The sequence below is a fragment of the Gopherus flavomarginatus genome, chromosome 3, assembly GCF_025201925.1.
Source record: "Gopherus flavomarginatus isolate rGopFla2 chromosome 3, rGopFla2.mat.asm, whole genome shotgun sequence".
Taxonomy (NCBI): domain Eukaryota; kingdom Metazoa; phylum Chordata; order Testudines; family Testudinidae; genus Gopherus; species Gopherus flavomarginatus.
In genome coordinates, this window is record NC_066619.1 from 88,779,362 (window position 1) to 88,796,957 (window position 17,596).

The following is a 17,596-nucleotide window of genomic DNA, read 5'->3' on the forward strand; positions in this document are numbered from 1 at the left end:
CCATGGGTCCTACATGTACCTATCACAACATGTGGTGTACCTCATCCAGTGCACTAAATGTCCCAACAACAACTGTGTGGGTGAAACCAGACAATCAGTACACTCTATAATGAACTCACACAGGAAAATGATAAAAGACAAAGCACCATGTCACCTGTGGGTGAACACTTTTAACAATGTGATCACTCTATCTGACCTCTCAGTCCTCATCCTCACAGGAAATCTGCACAACACTTTAAAAGGATGAGCCTGAGAGCTTAAATTCATAATTTTGCTAGATACTAAAAGTCATGGCTTAATAAAGACACTGGATTTATGGCTTATTACAACACTCTGTAACCCACTAAGCCCCTTTTTGTCAAAAGAACATAAGAATGGCTATACTGGGTTATGCCAGTGGTCCATCTAGCCCAGTATCCAGTCTTCCAACAGTGGCCAATGCCAGATGCTTCAATGGGAATTAACAGAACAGAACAATTATCTAGTGATCCATCCCCTGTGGTCCAGTCCCAACTGCTCAGGGGTGTGACATAAGTTTTGTCAGCATAAGCACTCGTGTGCACAGTGCTACGTGGGCAGGAGATGCTCTCCTGCTGGCATAGCCACTGCCACTCACTGAGCTGTAGTTCTGTGACTACAGGGGTGTTGACAGGCCATTTTACCTTGAATGGTACATTACTATATGTGCTAACTGCTTATGCTAAACTACAGTATCAGTTCTATCTTGTATTTAGCTGTGACACTCTGCCTACACTTACAACCTTACAGTTGCACAGCTGTATCACTATAAGAGTGCTCATGTAGCCGCATTAGGCTGATGGGAGAGAGAGCTCCATCAACATAATAAAACCAGCTCAGTGAGTGGCAGTGGCTATGTCAGCAGAAGAGCATCTCCCGCCCACATAGCACTGTGCACACGAGTGCTTATGCTGACAAAACTTATGTCACACCCCTGAGCAGCAAAAGTTTTGCCAACATAAGTGCTAGTGAAGACATGGTCTTAGTCCTTTCCCAGACCTGTAGAAGAGCTCTGTGCAGCACAAAAGCTTGTCTTTCTCACCGACAGAAATTAATCCCATAAATTACCTCACCCACCAAGTCTAAATTCTTCATTTGTGCTTAAACATTATTTCATACGAGTGCAGAAAGCTGAATGAGACTGCCTTTGAATAAGGTTGTCACCTCCCTGGTTTTTAAATGGGTTACCTGGTCTCCCAGTCTCTGTCCCATTTCCCCAAATTATAAACTTCATCCACTAGACACCACCTTCCAATTCTCCCAAAAGTACAGGAGTGCTACCACACTTCCCTCCCATTGCTAGTCTGTTTCAGCTGTGCCTCTGTGTCTTTTGATTGATATCCTGCTTGCTTGGAGGAATGCAGGAGTGATGGGATGAGAATGAAGGAAAGAGATTGCAGACGGAAGAAATGATGTGAGAAGTTGGAACTGACATGAGAAGCCAGAGAGCTACCAGCTGTGAGTTGGTGGGACATGCAATAGTGGGGCTAAAATTTAGTTTGAAAAGGTGACAATTTTACGTTTGGAACCCATAATCCTTGCTCTTAAACCAGCTAGTTTCACCCTTACAGAGGGATGCAAAGTACTTCTACCTCTTGCTGGCCTGGAGGGTAAGGAACTTGAGTCAGAAATCAAACCCTTACATGGTAGAGCAAAGCATAACCAAAAGACTTATTAATTCAAACATGTGATATTTAAAAACTAAATAGTACAGAAATTCTAAAATAGTATGAAAAAAGGACAATAAGAGTACGACTGAAAGAACTAATTAAAGCTTCAATTCTGCATTTTTTGTGTGTGTATGTGTGAGTTACCAGTTGCATCCACACAGAGTCTCATTGACTTCACTGGAGCTCTGTACAGGCACAGCAATCTGCCTATGCTGTTCTCCTAAAATTTTAGATGCCAATGGTGTTAGCCTACAATGGCACTTTTAATTTAACCATAGGGTAACAAGATTGTGGCCTGCCCTAAAGGAAATGCCTGAGTATTACCAATGGGCTTGTTTCCAGCCCACAGAGGGCTCCCTAGAGCAAGCTAGTCTTGCTAACCTCTGAAAAGAGACAGTCTTCCGCTCAAGGATGAACACACAAGCAGTAATTCTTCAAAAACAAAATAATTATTTATTTAAAGGAAATATGTGGTTACAATGTATTGAATGAAGCAAAGCAGATTCTATAGAACTTAGTAAAAATGCAATAAAATTACATTTAAAACATCTTATAATTAAAGCAGCACAGGGAAGTAAAGACACAGACTGCTTACAATATTTGTCACCCCACACAAAGAATAAAGTAGCTTCAATGTAACATGCACATAGATATTCCCGTATACACAAAGGCTTTTAGTTGTAGTGATACAATTTAGCCCCATATTTAATACAATGTGGTATACACAAATTCTGTATACCCATAAGAAAAACTATTACCATATTCACAAATTAAAAATAAAACATTTAACATCAACATTGATTCTTAACATTCTGTAAATGCTGGCCAAGTGGTTACAAGATGGGTAGGGGAAATCTCACTAAAGATGCAGGTGTCCAGCTTTATTTACAGACACAGCCATACACTCTTGTTACACTTCTTACTCAAAAGTTTCCCTCTGACTCATCTAATTGGTCCTTCTGCTGTGTCTGATTTCCTGAAGTATGTGCTCCACAGCTGTGCTGTCGCTCTGTCAGGCCACAAATGCAGTGACAGTTGCTGCTCTTCTGTTGCTGCTGGCAAGGTAGCTACTAGCAGGCAGTTGTTCATTGCCACGGCAACCTTAGAATTCTGCTGATGCTTTTTCAAGTAGCTGCCTTAAAGGATGTTCAGTCCTTCTCTTCAGGCAGCTTCCATTCTTATGCAAAGCCTCAAACCAACTTCTTTTCAACTTGTTAGTTGAAAGTCTGCTACACCTAATCCACTATAAACTCAGCCTGCGTGCTGTCAGTCTTATATACTGGTTGCTCTCTCAAGGTCAGCTCCTCTCAGCCAATCAGCTGCTAGCTTTTTCCAGCTCCTCTGCATGATGTCATACCTATTCTTAGGTAGGAAAGCTCCTCCCTCTGATGCCATCTTGGATTGTAGATGTTTTTAAGCACCTCCCTCTGATGCTATCTTGTTTGCTAGAACTTTCCACTAACTAGATTTAAACTATTATCCTTGTCTCCGCCATTTTGGCCAGCCATGTTGTATTTTCTAAATTTAACTACCAATTTCTACTTAATTAGAGCCTTAATCTTAAAATTAATTACTGTTTTATGCAAACCAAAGTGTCCTAATACTATCACCACCTTAATTGTATCAATTGGGAGAAGTAAATTTTACGGCATTTTCACCTCCCTTTCGAGGCTTTTCTGTAAGCCTCTATTAAGAAGCTGCAAGGTATTTCAGAACACTCAAAGCAAAATTCTCTTATTGTAGTGACCAATGAATGGCAAGACTGGGGCCCATGTTAAAAGTAATGTGAAATGTACAAAATCTGATCATAATTTTATGTCTTGTACTAGTTCAACATTAATTTAAAAAACTCACACAGTGAGTGAATAGTGAAAAAAACCAGCAGGAGACAGTCACCTTATACTCAGCAGATGGCAGAATACACTCAGAAAAAGGTTCCATAGTCCATCAGATAGGAGGGGGGAAAAGGCTCTGCTTTTCAAAAACTGCACTTAAATTGTCTAACCATATGTTACAGGGTGGCAAGCACCTGTGATTAAAGCAGTCCATTGCCCCTGTGCCAGAGGAGGTGCTCCTAGTTGAGCCAATTAAGGGGGTGAGGCAACACCTGTGCTATAAAGGGTCTAATCATGGCTCTGTAAGGAGGAAGGATTGCATTGAGGTTGTAGGGAGAGAGGGTCTCCTCCCATGCTCCCTAAAGGAGGGAGTTGGGACTAGGTAAGAAGATCCAGCTGTAAGTTTTGCTTTTCCTTTGAGAAAAGGCAAAGAAGGCACTCAGGCCCTGTGTTCTCTGCTGGGGTTCAAACAGTAGGAAGGGACAGTACCTCAGGGAGGAGGGGTTGTGCCCATCTTAAGGCTGGATGGAGCCCAGTTTAAGGATGGGTATAAGATTTTGGTTTTTGTGTTTGCTTTTCTGGAACTTTTTGTTAATAAAAACCAGACCCCAAGATGGGTTGTGATTGGATTACAAAGACAGTGTGGAGTTTGTTTAAGGAGCCCTGAAGAAAGGGGAAAAAAGAGTCTGGACACTGCAGAGACACCTCTGGCCACCAGAGAGTGCTTATTTGGCAACTACTGTGTTACACTGCACTTCTGTTTTATTTTTTTAGCCATTTTAAGTGACAGATTTATTTCAAAGTACCACAGAGGGCAAGAAGCATGCATAGGAAAATAACTATTTTCAACTATGTGGAGTCCTGGTTTTCAAAATTTTTATTTTAAAACCATAATTTTTAAACAATTTTTTTTGAAAACAGAGACCTATTTGAAAGTCTCTCTTTTTAGAAAGAGGGTCACTTAATGATGAGGTAGTAGGCAGAAGATAGCTACAACTCCTGATGAACAAAGTGTGGCCTTTACTCTCAGCTGCATGCTGCAAGAATCACACAGGAAGCTTACTTCACTTGATGCTGAGTATCCTCAACCCTTGTCAAGCTCACCTCTGACTCCCTTGCTTACACTGAGTAGTACCTTATGCTGAAGGTAGGCTCATTAAAACTAGTGGTATTATTCAAAGAATAAGAACAGCAGAATAAGGCCCCTATACCTGAGTCATCCCACTGCAGTCAAATCATGTGTGTAAGTGTTTGTACGATCAGGCCCATAAATCAGGATCTGGCTATGGCTTTGCTAGCAACTTTAAATGAGCTCATAAACCTGCTAGTTCAACCCTCCCATGATATTACCATAATCTTTTAAGGTAGACATGCCATTACACATAATGGACCAAACTCATCAGGGACTGCAGTTAGACTGGAAGATCCAGTATTCTTTTTATAAAAGTTCTGATAGTGAACTAACTCCTTCTACCAGTTGTTATAAGAATTATTGCCTGAAGGGAATTAGAAAATATACGATGTATATAATATAGTGAGTGTCCCTGCCTAAACCCACAGCAGCAAGATATGGAGAGCAAACAGAAAATGCTGTTGAAGACAAGGGAAGATAATAAGCAAACATTCCCTGGAAAACTGCTACCTGAGAGAGTTGTTTTATTGGTCATTGTTCTGATCTTCTGAGTCAGCTGAAAGTACTAAAAATGCCTATGCTCTCTATACTACATCTTAAAATGTTAATACCATTACAGCTGAGCTACACCTGTGTTGATTGCCTACCAAGTATGCTTATATTAATACCCAGTATAGATAGGGCCTTAGGAACTGGAGGCAAAGTGTGTGTTGCATTTCTAGTTCGCTCTCTCTGGCAGTCTGTGAGATCCTGAGTATTTTTGCTTTTAGGTAGGGTGACCAGACAGCAAATATGAAAAATCAGGACAAAGTGTGGGAGGTAATAGGTGCCCATATAAGAAAAAGCCCCAAATATCAGGACTGTCCCTATAAAATTGGGACATCTGGTCACCCTACTTTTAGGCTTGGCTTCCTGTCCTATCTTCTTGGTCAACCATCTGTTTGCCTGGACCACAGCTATGTAGGGGTTTCTTTTATGGTAGACTGGGGTCACTGCACAGAACTATCACACCAGCTGACTATCTCAGCATACTAAAATGTGCAAACTTTAGGCAGGCTTTATTAAATACAAAATCATTAATCATAAACTAGAGGTGGAAATAGGGAGACACAAAACAGACTTCAAACCCAGAGAGATGCAGCACAACTAGTCTGATGAAGAGGAAACTGAGATGGAGGGACACTCTACTTCAATGTCCAAAATACAATAAGATGCAAAAAAGATATTTCTTCAAAACACTAAAAATGATTAAAGGTTTTTATGTAAAAGCAATGAGAGAAAACTGTCTAAACTTAGGAGAATGGAGAGAGACAGCAGAGATGGCATCACAGTACATAGCAGCCTGTCTCTGGATTGAGAGTGGACAGAAATGACAAACGGAGACAGGAAAATATATCATACATACAGTGTGAAGCCTTATCCTGGGAAAAGTATACCTTCCTCTGACAGCTACCTGGGGATTTGTCTCTTCCTTATGCTTTGGCAACACTTGTATTGGTTCTCGTGCCAATAAAATATTATTACATGGAATTGAATTGCTTACTCTTAATGTATGGTAATAGGTAATTAAAAATAAATCTAAAATATTCTATTCTGACAAAGTCCATTTTATGTAGAAACAGATGTTCTTTTCATAATAGCAAATTCCTTCCCCTACATTGCTGTGTGATAAAACTGTGTGCCAGTTCGCTGGCACTCTCCACCTCCAGAGATAGCTGAATCTCAGCGGCGTAGTATGTGTAGTCTGTGACTCTATTTGGAATTCTTTGGTATGTAAGTGCTATATAAACATAAAACATTATCTAGGGTACTCTAAGAAGAGAGGATAAAAAGGTTTTGTATGTGAGTGTGGATGTATGAGAGGTTTTTTTTCTTTGAATTATAGGGGCACCCCATTCATTGACCAAGACCCTAGTGTACTAGGTACTGTACAAATACAAAATGAAAAGGCAGTCTCTGTTTCAAAAAGCTTACATGGGTGTGTTGGGGGTATATGAATGTGTAAAATGAAGGGTCAGACCTAGACCAAATGGCGCCCCAGGCAAGAAGTGTCTTCGTTGCCCCCCTCCATTTGTTATACTTTTGAATAATTTACAGCACCTTGAGCCCAGCCCCCCTCAAGCCCAGTACCCATGCGGTTGTCTGGGTTGCCTGCTCCTAGATCCAGCTCTAGTAAAATGTGTGTGTGGCATGCTGGGCATGAATGGGTGTGCATATGGGGCAGTATAGAGAGACTGAATAGATGTGGGGGATATGTGTATGAAGTCATACAGTGGTGCTGGAAAAATCTGTATAGCGGCAGGGGTGCTGAGAGCCATTGAACCAAACTGTAAACCCCATATATGATGGAAACCATTTCAAGCCAACTCCAGAACCCCTAGTTCCAGCACCTCTGAAGACGTGAGAGAGATGTGAGGTTATATTTTATATAGAGAGGGGTGTATCTGAGGTGTGTGTAGGCTTGTATGGGGGTGGGAAGATGTCTGAGTGTACATGGACATTGTATATGAAATGGTGTAAGGAAAGAGTGTATTTCAGTGTGTACTGTGATGTTTATATGTACAAGCGATAGGGTGATCATATCCTGTTTTGGCTGGAACAGTCCCTTTTTGAAGCCGTCCTGGCTATCCTGACTTTTTTGGGCAAAATAGTGTATTTGTCTGGTTTGTTCTTGCCAACTTGATCAGTTGGCAAGAGAAAACAGGACAAATGCCCACTATTGTGAAAAATTGGGGTGCAGAGGAATGAGCAGGAAGGTGAGTGGAGATGCCAGCCCCATCTGGGGGCTGGGAGGAGGCAGGGCTTATGCAGAGAGCAGGTAGGGTTTGAGTAAGCAGCGACACCAGCCCCAGCCTTTGGGAAATATGGTCACCCCAATAAAGGACCATAAGGTGGTGCATAGTGGTCTGTGTGGGGATATACGAAGGTGAAGGAACTTTTTATTATGTATGTATGGTGCATGGCACAATGGCTTTCGAGTCTCTGGGTAACCTGGCAACAGAAATAATATGGGGTGTGTGTGTGTGTGTGTGTGTGTGTACACACACACACACACACACACACACACACACGTGAAGTGGCACACAGGGTGTGTGGCTGCCGGAGGTTGATGCATGGAGCCACATCGAGGGCCACATGGACACGGTGAATGCAGGCATGTGGAAGTGTCACACAGCCCTTTGCCTCAGCATACTCGTAATAAGCATTTACCATTATGACGTCACTGTAGCCGACGTGATCAGGTCACGATGGCGTCACACTCCCCCCACCCAATCAGAGGCGCAGGGAGGGGGCGGGGAGCCCCCGCTGCGGGGAGGCGGCCGAGGAGCGTCAGCCGCTGCTGTTGCTGGCTCGGGGTCCCTCCCCTCAGGCAGCCCGAGCCCCGGCCCAGGAGAGCGGCGGGGATGAGCCCGGCTGCCTCGCACCCCCCGTAACGGCGCCGCCGCCGCCGCCATGAAGCGGAAGAACTGGGCCGGGGCTCGGCGACACTCGGCCCCGGCGCCGCCGGCCGTGAAGAAAACTCGGAGCGCGGCGGCTGCAGCTGCGGGAGTGGAAGAGGAGCCGCCCCCGTCCGGGCCGGAGAGCTGCATGGAAATCACCGGTGAGCGGGGGAGCCGGGGGCGGGAGGCACCTGCGCCCGGCTTGCAGTGCCCGTGCAGGCTCTCTGACACCGTGTGTGCGGTGGGCAGCTGTCCCTAGCGTCAGTCCCGGGGCAGCAGCAGGGTCTCTGTGGCGGGATTGGCGGAATTTGCTCGTCTCGCACCAGCCAGGTCTTTCCTCTCACCAGGCTTCAAAATAATGGATCAGAGCAAAACCCTTCTCCCTGCGTCCACTTGCCTCTCGCAGCAGCCTCGGCCCCCGCCGCGCTTCGCTGTGCACGTTACAAGTTGCTGTCAAACTTTGTGGGAGCCGCCACGTCGTGGGTTTTGTTTGAAACGGTAGCCCCAGAGTGGAGGGGGCTTGGCAGGTGGTTCAGGGGTCTCCCTGACAGCGCAGAGAAAATATGTAGGTCTCTCGTGGCCTGAAATGGCTCTGCAGAGTTTCTGCCGTTTAAAAATCATTAGCCGAATGCTTTAAACATGCATAGGAGTGGCCTACTCATCCTGTCTTGCAGTACTGACTTTAATTTTGGGCTCAACAAAGAATCGGGTGTAAAATATTCTGCGTGAAATTCCTGGTTTTGCTTTTCCTGAGTCCTAAATGAAAGGAGTGCCTGCAAGAAAAGGAAACCACCTCTTTCACCTCCTGCTTCTTCCTGCTGTTTTTCTTTTTCCCTTCCCACCCTCCTCTCCTTTTCCTCAGGGCAGCCTCCAGTGTAGGCAAACAATGCTTTGTTGTCCTTTGCCGACTCAGTTAATAAATGCTTTCCTGACTGGCTGTTGTGGATACAATAATTATTTTACACAAATTTCAATTCTAGATGTTTTTACCATAACAGAAAAAATATAGACAAAAGTGCCTCTGATTTAGCACTCTTATCCACATCACAGAAGTCCAGAAAGGGCCACTTTTAAAGGGCAGCACTAGAAAACGGCAGTCTTGCACTATTTTACAGTACTGATGGAAAGGAAGAATGGAAATATAGTTCAGCCTGTCAACCTTCTTAGTCTTCTGTGTGAACATATGGTGTGGTCTGTAATATACAGGAGGTCAGACTAGAACAGTGGTTCCCAAACTTTTTGTATTAGCAACTCCTTTCAGATAGCAAGCCTCTCCTTATAAATTAAAAACACTTTTTTATATATTTAATGCTATTTTAAATGCTAAATTTATAACCAAATTGTTTAAAATAAATCAATCTTTTCTTACTACTTTTAAATTAAGACAAACTTTTTTTTATCAAATTATTATGAGCAGATTTGTTTTTAAAATAGTTACTATTCAATACTGGGAGCAGGGAGTGAAGAAACTTTGTCAATATCACTTTTCACAGCAGACTTAGCGCCCCACTGCCACTCTTACTTCTGAGCTGCTCTGCCTTCAGATCTGAGAGGCTGTGAAAAATGATATTAACAAACATACAAATATCACTTTCCAGAGCAGACTTACTAGTGCTATGTGTTCCCCTAAGGCAATGGTGGGCAGCCTGTCAGGGTAATCTGCTGGAGGGCCATGAGACAATGTTTACATTAACCGTCCACAGGCACGGCCACCCACACCTCCCAGTGGCCGCGGTTCGCCATTCCCAGCCAATGGGAGCTGCGGGAAGTGGCAGCCAGCACATCCCTGTGGCTCATGCTGTTTCCCTGAGCTCCCATTGGCCAGGAATGGCAAACCGCGGCCATGGGAACTGCAGGGTGGCTATGCCTGTGGACAGTTAATGTGCACACTGTCCTACAACCTGCCAATGGATTACCCTGACAGGGCTGCAGGTTTCCCACCACTGCTCTAAGGTGTGCGCCTCTGCGGCTGCACAAGAAAGAACTTAATTAGTGGAGCGGAGCAGGTGCACAGCCACGGGTAGGCCTGGACCCTGGAGAGGATGTGTAAGGTGAGGTGTGGGAGAGTAGGGGTGGGTTGGGACAGTGGTGGATGGGAAGATTGGGGCATGCAGGGCTAGGGTGAGGAGAGATGCCTCTCCCCCCAGGCCCAGGACTGCAGCGGGGAGAGATGCTTTTCCCCACTGCCGCCTGCTCACTCTTTCTGCAGTAGAACCACACCAGTTTGGCTGGGTTATACAGAAGGGTAACAGGATTTGGTGCCTTGACATGTTCAGTATATCTAGATGCATAGGAAAAGAGTCAATGTTGTCCCATTCAATTACTGACAAAACCATGATCTGATTTCCCTAGCAGAAAGTATTATAATGTAATCTTGCAAATTAGAAAACTGGCTTTTACAATTCACATGCTAAATGGCAGTTATCTACATATCTCTTGTAACAGACATTATAGAAGGCCCTGTATTACTTTTTAGCAAAAATTAATATATTGATTAGTGAGAATGAATACATAGCAAGGTCAACTTCAGATGTAGCTTCAGCAACCCTTAAGTATGACCAGCAATTTAGGTTTGTTTTTTGTATTGGTGGTGCACATCATCTCAATATTGGTGCTGGACATAACAAAATTCATTCCGCACGTGGATGAAAAAAATTAGAGGGAACATTTCTAGTGCCTCATTGCCACCTTTACTTCTGGGTTGCTGCTGGTCGCAAGCGCTGCCATCAGAGCTGAGTAGCTGGAGAGTGGCAGCTGCTGGCCAGGCTCCCAACTCTGAAGGCGGCATCACTGCCAACAGCAGCACAGAACTGCAGAAGTAAGGGTGGCAATGTCATGCCATGCCATTCCTATTTCTGCCTAAAGTTTGACCTTTGTGCTGGGATGGGGGCTAAGGCAAATTTTAGGGTGGCTATAGCCCTTGCAAGCCCCCCTTGAGCTGCCCTGCCTGGCTGTCTAACTGGTAAATTATAATTTTTGTTTTTGTTGATTCCAGTGTTCTGCTTGGTTTGCAGTTTAATGCAGCTCTTCAACTGCTGAACAGTCAAGCTCTCTAATGTTGTCTCGGCCCCACTTTTCCAGTCACAAGCCAACAAAGCTGCTTGCATGATACTACAATCCCAGAGTCCAATTTCCTTAAAGTGTTGAAAATACAAGTATATATTTTGTTTAGGATCAATGATTACTGCATTATATGTTTACAATACTTTTTGAAGTAAATACACTACATTGCAATGGGAAGGTGTGTGTAATTTTCTTTAACGCTAAATTTAAATTATATATTTTATAGAAGTTGAAATGTTTCATGCAGGTACGCGTGACCCCCATGTAATAACCTTGCCACCCTGTGAGAGGTTGCATTGTAATTGCCAATTTGAGTACCCCTGGACTAGATGATCTGGTGGTCCCTTCTGGCCTTAAACTCTGTAACTGTATGTTTTTTAAAAATTGATATTTGGTCTTTGGAAAAGAATTAAAATCATGCTTTTTTTTTCATAAAACACTCTATTTCTTTGTCTGCCCTTATCTCGTGCTCTCTGCCTTACCAAAGAAAATGGTGGGTAAACCCCAGGCTCCACTCCTCTAGGTAGCTCTGCACAAACTGCTCAACCTGCACAGAGTCTCAGTGCCTTCAGTTGTGCTTCGTTTTGGCAAAGGAGTCTGCCTCTGCGGAGCAGTATGCAGGGTTTGGGTTGCTATTTTCTAGTTTAAAGGGATATTTGAACTCTAGTTAGTTTAAAAAATTGTTAATACAGTTGGGTATTGTAGCTGCCCTTCAGTCTCCTTGCCAACTTTTCAGAATGATATGACTAAGGCCATGGCTACACTGGCGCTTTATAGCGCTGCAACTTTCTCGCTCGGGTGTGAAAAAAACACCCCCCTGAGCGCTGCAAGATACAGCGCTGTAAAGCATCAGTGTAAACAGTGCCGCAGCGCTGGGAGCCCAGCGCTGCAAGCTAAACCCCATGAGGATGTGGAGTACGTGCAGCGCTGGGAGAGCTCTCTCCCAGCACTGGCGCTGCGACTACACTCACACTTCAAAGTGCTGCTGCAGCAGCGCTTTGACGTTTCAAGTGTAGCCATACCCTTACTTAAAAAACAAACACAAAACCCTTTCCTCTTCCTGTGTGACAGACCCATGCAAATAGGAAACTGTGTATTCTCAGTTTCACTCTCTTCTATAGACAAAGTAAACAAACTGGGAAAAAAAGTCTTTGTTACAGTGTTGTAGGTGGTACTTGTAGCAATAGCTGGTTTAAAAAAATAGATTGAAGTGTTTTTGTTTTTTTTTCCAATTAGTTGATGGTTTCCCTTAAATTAAAACAAAGCTAGAAATGACGTGTTAAGGTTCACACAATTTTATCATGGAAAAACATATAACATTTTGGGGACAGGGCCTGGTGGACCGAGTATATAAACTCAAACAGTGCCAGACTCCCATTTTAAAACAAACCAAACAAATGGTGTTGGAAAGTAATCCAAAATAGTCCAATCTAAAATAAAAATAGTTAGCTTTTGTCTACAAAAGGAAATGTACTGATACAAATACACTTCTGTAGTTACACTGGTATAACTCCCTGTGTGGACACTTGTATTCCAGAATACTAGTGTCTTTTTCCCTAGGGTTTTTTATATTGCCTCCAAAGTGACACAAACTTAATTGGAAAACGCACTTTAATTCTGGAATAATAGTGTCCACACAGGGAGTTTTAGCATAATAGTTCTGCTGGTAAATTCCCCATGTAGACAACTGTTAGCAGCTAGACAACTAGCATTCCTACCATTTCACATGGCATCACAATGCACAACCCTTAGTTCATCTAACTAAAGACACAAAAGACGTAAAGCCCCAATCCTGCAAATACACATACTAGTAAATAGGACTCTGTCCAGGCTAACAAATATGCTCTAAAGCATCTATTTGCAAAATCAGTGCCAAAATACTTGTGCACATTGCATGTTGCCCTCTCCTTTTCTCCTAATGCAACAGCTTTAAAGAAACCTAAATATTTTTAAATCCTTGTAATCTGTGATGTAACAAATCATGGTGGTCTGATGTGGCATGCATGGATTACAAATTCTGTTGTGCATTAAATTTGGGTGTTTAATACTACAATTTACTCTTTGTCAGTATAAGCTTCAGTAAGTATTCTTTTAAAAAAATATTTCTCATATTCAGTTTTGCTTTTTTACCTTAACTATCTCCAGGGCAGTCCTAACATCTTTTGAGATGTTTACTCTAGTGGTGTAAAAAGGGGCACTGGCTGAGAAAACACTGCAGATTTTCCCATATTCCTGTGAATGCATGGTAGGTACTTGCCACATTCCAGGAATAACATCAGGGATTTAGGGAAATGATTGACTAAAGAATACAATTCCTTAAAGTTTCCATTGTGCTATATTACAGTGGATTTCAGATTTCATCATTTTTTCTTCAGCTAATGCGTAACACTCAGATAATGTGAATTTTATTTGCCAAAACTGAACAAACTCATCTCCACTTATTAGACGTAATCTCCCATGTCTTTCAAATGATAGCTATATACAATCCAAAGAAATTGTAAAGATTTTATTTAAGATGAGTAGGCAGTTTTTGATTTCCTATCTTTGGTATGTATATTCTGTATAGTTCTCTAGCTTTACCTGAGAAGTAAGATTCTAAAGCATGTTGTGTTGCATTGTAACTTTCCAACAAAATTATTTAGACTTTTAGCAATAATTGCAATTTGCAAAATGATTGCAATACTTTGGAGTAGGGCTGCCAAGCAATTTCAGAAATTAATTGTGATTAATTGTGCTGTTAAACAATAATAGAATACCATTTTTATTTAAACATTTTTGGATGTTTTCTACATTTTCAAAAATACTGATTTCAATTACAACACAGAATACAAAGTGTACAGTACTCGCTTTATTTTTGATTACAGGTATTTGCACTGTAAAAAACAAAAGAAATAGTATTTTTCAGTTCACTGCATTATGTATTCTACATAATTCTACATTTGTAAGTTCAGCTTTCATGATAAAGCAGTTTCACTACTGTACTTGTACTGTACAGTACAAGTACAGTACTGAAATTGCTTTATCATGAAAGTTGAACTTACAAATGTAGAATAAAAAAAAACTGCATTCAAAAATAAAACCATGTAAAACTTTAGAGCCTACAAGTCCACTCAGTCCTATGTCAGCCAATCACTCAGACAAATGAGTTTGGTTGCAATTTGTAGGAGATAATGCTGCCTGCTTCTTGTTAATAATATCATCTGAAAGTGAGAACAGGTGTTCGCATTGCACTGTTGTAGCCAGTGTCACAAGATATTTACATGCTAGATGCGCTAAGGATTCATATGTCCTTTTATGCTTCAACCACCATTCCGGAGAACATGCATCCATGCTGAAGATGGGTTCTGCTCGATAATGATCGAAAACAGAGCGGAGCGATGTATGTTCATCATCTGAGTCAGATGCCACCTGCAGAAGGTTGATTTTCTTTTGTAGTGGTTTGGGTTCTGTAGTTTCTGCATCTGAGTATTGCTCTTTTAAGACTTTTGAAAGCATGCTCCACACCTCATTCCTCTCAGATTTTGGAAGGCACTTCATATTCTTAAACCTTGGGTCGAGTGCTGTAGAAATCTCACCATTGGTATCTTCTTTGTGTTTTGTCAAATCTGATGTGAAAAGTGTTTTTAAGACAAACGTGCTGGGTCGTCATCATCTGAGACTGCTGTAACATGAAATATATGGCAGAATGTGGGTAAAACAGAACAAGAGATGTACAGTTCTCCCCCAAGGAGTTTCAGTCACAAATTTAATTAATATATTTTTTAACCAGCGTCATCAGCATGGAAACATGTCCTCTGGGATGGTTACTGAAGCATGAAGGTACATACAAATGTTTAGCATATCTGGCATGTAAATACCTTGCAGTGCCGGCACAAAAGTGCCATGTGAATGCCTGTTCTCACTTTCAGTTGACATTGTAAATTAAGAAGCAGGCAGCAGTATTTCCTGCAAATGTAAACAAACTTATTTGTCTTAGCGATTGGCTGAACAAGAAGTAGGACTGAGTGGACTTGTGGACTCTAAAGTTTTATATTGTTTTGTTTTGAATGCAGTTATGTAACAAAAAATCGACATTTATAAGTTACACTTTCACGATAAAGAGATTGTGCTACAGTACTTATATGAGGTGAATTGAAAAATACTATTTCTCTTGTTTATCATTTTTACAGTGCCAGTATTTGTAATAAAATAATATAAAGTGAGCACTGTACACTTTGTATTCTGTATAATAGAAACTGATACATTTGAAAATGTAGAAAAACATCCAAAAACATTTAATAAATTTCAGTTGGTATTCTATTGTTTAACAGTGTAATTAATTGCAATTATTTTTGTTAGTTAATCGCATGAGTTAACTGTGACTAATCGACAGCCCTGCTTGGAGTCCTTTTATTTAGGATGGTGTACATTTTTTTTTTTTTTACTTTAAGAAGTACTGTAAAGTCTGCAATATGCTCATGCTTTAATTCTGTCTCTTTTTACTTAAGCTGTCACTTGGAATTTTAATGAAATATTCTGTTGGTTTACAATATGCCTTGATAATTTCTTTTTAAACAACGTAATTTACAATTCTTTCTTGATATTGTTGCATTATGGAGAAAACAGAATTTTCTGGAATGATAGGAACATTTTTTTTATTGAGACTTGTGTTTTTCAGACTGTTGTTTGTAAACATTTTTCAGTGAGTTTTCATTATAAATCTCTCTCATTACAGGAGAAGTATGTAATTATTTATCAGCATGACCTCATTTTCTTACGACTCTTTCAAAATTTTCCTTGGTTTGAGAAACTGGTTAAGGCTTTTGTTGTCTGATCCAGTGCTGAAAGTATGGGAACTCAGTTACATGGGAGCAGCAGAGAACAGAGACTCTTTCTCTATATATTATTTTAGGGAAAGTAGGGCCATGATTGTGGAACAGATATGCTCAGTCTGGGAAAAAACCCTATTTATATTCAAACGATGTCTTTAACTTTATATTTAATTTTAACCTGTGTCCTCATATTCTTGTTCAGAAAGTATGCTGATACTTGGTTTCTATCATGGTTACCAGTTTTATCATCTCTTGGCTTTGATTTCTGCAGTGATGAGTGAATTCTTTATAATATGACTGATTGAAAAACTTCAGTTTTATGTAAATTAGTATGGCATCACATGGTGTTATACCTATATGTTATCTATTGCATCTTTTTGATAACTGCTAGGTTTAGAAAGAATTGTTTGGATTATCTGAACCTTAACTTTTAATAAATATTGTGTACATAACTCAGATCTATAAAACACTTACTACTAGTACAGCAAATTACTCCCAGACTATGTTCTTTATTATTTGGCATATGCAGTGCAGTCAAACCAATCCAAACCATTCTTATCAACAATGTTCCAGGCATGAAGACCTCTGGGATAATAATATTCTTTATAATTCAGTATGAGCAAGACCATTTCAGATTAAAATAATTTAAGGTTTGTAAAAGTCTGTAATATCTTTTTATATAAAAATGCAGTCTCTTACACATTTATCTTCTGAGGGACTTGTTAGCTGCCTTACCATCAAGTTCAAGAACTTACACTTGTTCTTTTGACAAAATGAATCTTCGCTCTTCAGACACCAGAATAGTCTCTCTGGTAAGAACGGGCATGTTTACTTGCTGTCTGATATGAAAGTGCTGTTGTGTATTAGCTGCCTTTTGAATTCAAAGTTCTGGCTATAAAGACTTTTGACTTGGAGATCCCTAGAGACATCAGGATTGTTGTGGGTGATAGAAAGGAGAATATTTTTAGGAGGTGCTATTCATTCCTTTTCACAGCGCTGTAACCCCATCACCAGCACTGCAACTCTCCAGTGTAGCCATGGCCCCAGAATCAAGTAAATAAGATAATGACGGGGAAGCTGCTGGTATCCTGCTGATACCCTGCATAGATATTTTCATAGCTCATTGCCTGCTTGTAGAGACAAGAAATACTTCCTTCTGTGAGGCAACCAGCCCTACTCTTCCATCCCTCTGACACAGGATTAGCAAGCTCCCCTTAGCTTCTGCCAGTGTAAAATTAAGCTTTATTTTTCATCACTAAAACTTTCTTTTCTATTGAAATAATGTATATGAAAAATAGTTTTCAGATTTGTTGTAAATAAAACAAAATGCCTGGCTTTTAACTTTAAGATGCACAACTTTTTTATTTAAATAAGTGGAAGAAAACATAAGTTCTTCTCCTGCAATCAGGACCCTTACAGAGTCCCACTGACTTAATTTCAGTTGTAATCATTTCATAATGTGTATAATAGTGCTGTTTAAAACTGTAACAGGTTTTACATGGTTATCATAAAACAGAGCCAGAAATGCTTTTGAGGAAACCTGAATAAAATAGTTCTGTTGAGTAGTTTCTCATCCTGCTGACACTGTCATTGAGGCCAAAATACTCAGCATTGTAGTGAGAGAGCA

At 41.1% G+C, this 17,596-nt stretch overlaps 1 protein-coding gene across 8 annotated transcripts in view; it reads left to right on the forward strand.

Annotated features, from left to right (window-relative positions):
• The first annotated feature begins 7,965 nt into the window (after window positions 1-7,965).
• CDC14B (cell division cycle 14B) overlaps window positions 7,966-17,596 on the forward strand; it is a 79,504-nt gene continuing 69,873 nt past the window's right edge. For 7 of the 8 annotated variants that reach the window (XM_050945843.1, XM_050945839.1, XM_050945840.1 and 4 more), the window contains exon 1: window positions 7,966-8,256. In XM_050945843.1, coding sequence (XP_050801800.1) covers window positions 8,109-8,256 — 148 coding nt within the window. In that variant the 5' untranslated portion in view covers window positions 7,966-8,108. The remainder of the gene's footprint in view (window positions 8,257-17,596) is intronic. The other variant, XM_050945848.1, reaches the window with a different exon arrangement.